General features: G+C 38.4%; 1 protein-coding gene across 2 annotated transcripts in view; it reads right to left on the minus strand.

Moving 5' to 3' along the window:
- Positions 1 to 345: 345 nt before the first annotated feature.
- LOC111862613 overlaps positions 346 to 5520 on the minus strand; it is a 9277-nt gene continuing 4102 nt past the window's right edge. Inside the window, exons 3-4 of one of the 2 annotated variants that reach the window (XM_023848136.2) lie at positions 1962 to 2041; positions 346 to 1181 (exon numbers count right to left, since the gene is read on the minus strand). In XM_023848136.2, coding sequence (XP_023703904.1) covers positions 938 to 1181; positions 1962 to 2041 — 324 coding nt within the window. In that variant the 3' untranslated portion in view covers positions 346 to 937. The remainder of the gene's footprint in view (positions 1182 to 1961; positions 2042 to 5520) is intronic. The other variant, XM_023848137.2, reaches the window with a different exon arrangement.

The following is a 5520-nucleotide window of genomic DNA, read 5'->3' on the forward strand; positions in this document are numbered from 1 at the left end:
TTGTATCCAATCTAATGTACTGCACTTCAATGGTATACGAGTATGTTTGTTAATATGTGTTTGGCTGAAACATGTAGCGAAACCATAGCTGGGCGCTGACCTTGACTGGGATGATCAATAAACTGTGATGTGACTGATATGAATTGTGTGCCCATACATACATAAAAATATGTTCAGTTGAAAATGTGACCAAAACCTACATGCATTTTAGTATCTAAATGTAAGGTAGTTGAACATGAAGATAAGCAGTTAGCCATTATCATCCAGGAATTGGGGATTTAACCCCCCCCACACACACATACATACACACACACACACTCTATGGTGTTAGTTTCGAAGCTATGCCTGCTGGACCTGCGAATGTGCCATCAAAATAGATTATGATAAAGACAGACAATAAAGGTTAAGGTTGAAAGTACAATTTATCTGATGGTCAAAAATAAATTCTTCTTTACCTTGTTAACTACTCCAAAAATATGGAGGGAGACATATAATTTGCGTATGTTAAATAAACCTTTAATGAGCTATTTGTGAGAAATTCTATGAAATATACCCTCATCACTTAATATGATAACAACACTCGTTGCTAGTCTGCATACCTCACTGGCATTGATGTTAATTGCAAAGTGCTGATATCACATTACGTAGTCAGAAATTATGTTGTTAAATAATCCTCATGTAAAAAAGTGAATTAGATAAACTTTTTAGGTTTTAATCAGATCCATATTTAATGTATTTATCTATTAATTTTTGTGCCAAAAATAATTCTTTAGACACTCAAAGCTTTTTTGAGCTTTAGTTAAAGTACGGTTATTAGAATTAAAATTTATATCAAACCCATAACAAAATAGTCATAACAGAAGACATCAGAAATAGAGAAAAGAAGTAACAAGAAATCATAAAGAAGATTGTGGGAAGATAATATCTTGAAGACATTTCATCCAGTGACCCATATAAAAAGCGAAAGGAGGGCAACAACAACACAAGGAGGGGGGGATGATGATAATTTAATACTTCCATGAATATCCCCAATAATACACAATATGAGTAACTTACTGTGTTTGTGATCTTCAAATGGGCCCTGTAACTTGTAGGCAGTCCCATCATGACACACAAAACAGTCAAAATCTTTACGTCGTACAACTATATCAGTTGTATGGAACGCCTCTGAGGAACAAGTGCTGACAATAAAAGCAAATTACAACTTGTTAGGAACTGCCCGTGAACTATTATTTGGATGAAGTTAAAAATGTCACCTCTGCCAAGAACTGGAGCCTCTTTCTGATTCCATATAAGACTTACCTTGCTATATAATCAAGTACATCCCCAGGCATGATGACTGTACCAGGACAAAAAGAGTGCACTTTCTCTATTTTATTCCATCACCACAATAGGAAATATGGACACACCATACATTCATCATTTCTTACATGTTTCAGCTCATTAAGCCAACACCGGGTATTCACCTGCATTTGTCTGCTAGTATATCTCTACATTGGCCAGTGTGTACATATTGGACTACTGGTTTTTTAGTAATATGTAATGTTGTTGTATATAAAAAAAAGGTGTGTTTGCCTTAAAGATTAAATATTAATTGTTAAAATGTTGAATCATTAAAATATATTTACATAGCACACTGTAGGGATTTGAGCTCTCAAAACCTAAGATTATGTTATTTGTTTCAGTTTGATGTATGATGTACACACAATATGCAAGAAGTAATCTGCAGCCACCACCAGGAACTTCCTCAATTTTCATGTAATTCCTGAAAACTATTGTGAATCTCGTGTATCAACCATGACTGTCTGCACACATCTGCTCTGGTTTGTTGACTGCTCAACATGAAAGCTGTCTGGCCTCTAACATTTTAACTTGTTTCTAAAATTTTAATGAATTTATAGACATCTGCCTTAAGCGTAACATCTCATTTCCCTGTGTTGCAAGCAGAAATAATAACATACCTTTGTAAATATCCTGTTAATTTTAATTTGCCTGGTTTTATCAGAACAGGAGCCCATCTATGAAGAACATGCAGGTTCAACTGTACAAAAAAATAAATAACTTTACGTTTAATCAGAGAAGAATTATCTTTATCAAGGGACATCAAATATAAGAAATCACAATATTAAATTTCCGTATTCACACACTTTTTTCTGTTATGGATGGGACACTGGCCACACAGGAAGACATAGTGTGAATTATTCCACCAATTATAGAAGAAAGAAACAATAAGTTGATTCAGGGTTTTTTCCAATTAGGTGACACAGCCTTAGACCATTGAACAGAGTTCCAAATTCCATTACAAGTCATGTGTTACAAATTAAGAAGACTGGTGTGGGTGTACACCATAATGTAATACACAAAATTATCATGGTGTTTTTTGACATTTCTTAAGCATACATACACAGTATGTCCAGGTTCGGTTAGGACTGTGTTCATTAAAAATACAAGACATGAATTATTTTCAAAATTTCACTCTTTTTATTCAAAATAGTCTACTTCTGAATCAATACATAGATGAAATCGATTGAAAAGTTTATGAAAACAGTCACTGTACTCCTTTTATGGAATCGCATTTAAAACCGCGGTACATTCCCTTTGGATGTCCTGGATGGTGTCGTGACGGTCTCCTTTCATCGCCAACTTAACTTTTGGGAACAACCAGAAAACTGCATGAGCCAAATCTGACGAATACGGAGAATGATCAAGGACTGTGATCCCCTTTCTGGCCAAAAAATCACGCATGATCTTCGATTTGTGGGGTGGGTTATTGTCATGGAGGAGCAACCAACAACCTTGCTCTCGATATTCAGGTCGAATTCGAAGAATTCTTGCCCACAAACGATTGAGGACTCTGAGATAATAATCAGAATTCACTGTTTGACCTTCTGGCAGAAAGTCCTTGTGAATGATTCCTTTGGAATTGAAAAAAACGGTTAGCAGTCTCTTTACTCGACTTTTTTGCATGCGCACTTTCTTTGGTTTTAGCTGGCTTCTTTGGGCTCAACCACGCTCCACTCTGCTGCTTTGTGAGAGGCTCATTTTGAAAACACCATGTCTCATCACCAGTAACAATCGATTTTGTAAATTTTGTATCACTTTGGGCCAACCGTAACATGTCTTTGCAGTGTTCCACTCTGTCATGTTTCTCATTGCCTGACAGCGCGTGACTTACAAACAGAGCACAGACCTTCCCTTTGCCCAAATCCTCGGTCAAAATTTGATGCACAGTACTTTTTGCTATTCCCAAAAGTTCCTTGATGAGTCGTGCAGAAACACATCTGTCTGATGCAACGATTTCGGTCGCTTCTATTCAAATTTTCTTCAGTGCGACTTGTTCTCGGCTTTGATGTACGTGAAGCGTCTTCAACATCCCCCCTGCCGTCACGAAATACAGCATACCATCGAAAAATGTTCAGGTGACTCAAACAATGACTACCGTACACACTTTTCATCATTTAGTATGCTTCTCCGGCTGTTTTGCCTAACTTCAAACAAAATTTGATGTTGCCTCTCTGTTCAACCGCCATTTTCCGACGAGGGTCAGAACAGTACTGTTACATTCAAGGTCAGAAGACATGATACAGCGATGCTTGCACTTTGAAATTATAGACAGCCACAGTTGAATCTTCAAGAATCTTAACGCCACAACTTGCAGGGCAAAATTTAAACAAATGAGTCTTAATGGATCCTGGGCACACCGTGTAAGTATGAGTATGAAATGTAAATTTGAGAGTCTTTTACATCAAATTCAATGAAATCTGTGGAAGAATTTGTGGGATACATGGAAAAGCCCATTTATGGTCTTGTGAAAACTTAAACTTTATTATGAATCAATAAGGTAAAGGTAAAGTTTAACTAATTACACGCCATGTCATGAAGATAAATGGTGGAATGAAGGTATAGCTCCACCATTCTTGATCCTTGTTCTAGATGGAGGTGAGTGGTCAGCTTCATGCTCTGGCTGCTTTACCCCTAGGTACACATTCGGTAGGAGGCTGTGGACATGGTCTAGACCAGTGGTTATCAATCTGTGAGGGGTCCGCGGGTTAGTTTATTTTCGTTAAATTTTATCTTATCATGTTCCTCACACCTGGGATATTTGCAACGTATATCTCTGGCTCTTGAGGCCCATGGTTGAAGTAGAATTTAACAGGACGGTTGGTACCATAACAGTACCTTCCCTTTGTAAAGCAGAGGTGAATAACTGACGATTTGTGTAGCTTTTTCGAAAGACATTTTCTTTTGGTCTGCCCATTGCATCTCAGACCCGTGTTTCAGAGTGGACTGTTGTCCTTACCTGCTGTCTGACCAGTCTCCCCCTCCCCCCCACCAAATCCATCCCTCTTTGGTTGGGAATAAAGCTGGGACCATTGACCACGTTTCTTATTCATTTCAGTGGCAGAGCGAACAATCTGTGTGTCTTTAGTTTTTGTGCAGTGAATTTTTATAATATTATACAAATGTGTTTTTCTCAGTTTAATGTTCAGTTTTTCTGCTCTTGTTCAAATAATTGAGTTCACAACGAAACTTCTGATTTTCAGTTTCTTCACGATCTTATTTAGGTATGGATTGGTGGTTAAAGTGTGGATCGTTGATTAGGTGAGTGTTAAATTAATAATATTAGGCCTAATTGATATGTTCGTAATCTTCCGAATAAGCTCCATTTATAACAGTATTTTATTGTCATAAATGACACACTTAGTGTTGTAAAATTGTAAGTTACTGCTTCACTTTTATGATATGTAAAATATAAAAAATTTCTATTTTGGGTTTTATGGGGGCCGCGGTGAATTAACATTCGGTACAGGGGGTCCGCGGCATCAAAAAGGTTGGGAAACGCTGGTCTAGACTGAATAGTCTGAACTTCATCTTGGAGCCATAAACAAAGCTGCCATGGCCCATCTCATAGCAGATTAGGGCACAGTAAAGACAGAGCATCACCATCTGGTTTTTGTCCCAAGACTGGGAACTTCAGACTTTTAAAATGTCAAATGACTGTTTACGCTTCACAACTGTCACAAGTGAGGTTAAGAAGGCCTAGAAACTTTCCAGCTGGAAATGGCAGAACACTGTTGTAGAGGAACAGTCTGGGGAGGAGGATGTAAACCCTGAAGTCTTGTCAAGTGGATATATGAGGGGGGACCCAAAAATAACCGGAAACGACCTGTTGCGCGTGCATGCTTTGTAGTTACGAGTTGTGCTGCTAGGTGGTGTTAGCTGGGGGTCTCTCGTGACTGTTAGTTAGCTGGCGTCAGTCTGAGTTAAGTGGTTTGTCTGTGGTGCTCTGTTGTGTGCGTTCCTGTTTCAACCCTTTGGCGATTAGTGAGATGGCCGACCAGAAGGAACAATTCTTTTAAGAAATTCTGGATCGTTCTGCACTTCACTCTTCAAGTCGCGGCAAACATTCACGCGGTTTTCTCTTTGGTCATCTCCGAGCAAGCGAGGAACAAATTTTGCAGACACCCGTCTCATGTGCAAACCTTCGGTTAAAATTCGCTGGACCGTGCTCCATGAGAT

Source organism: Cryptotermes secundus, unplaced genomic scaffold (assembly GCF_002891405.2).
Source record: "Cryptotermes secundus unplaced genomic scaffold, Csec_1.0 scaffold2393, whole genome shotgun sequence".
In the NCBI taxonomy this organism is placed as follows: Eukaryota; Metazoa; Arthropoda; class Insecta; order Blattodea; family Kalotermitidae; genus Cryptotermes; species Cryptotermes secundus.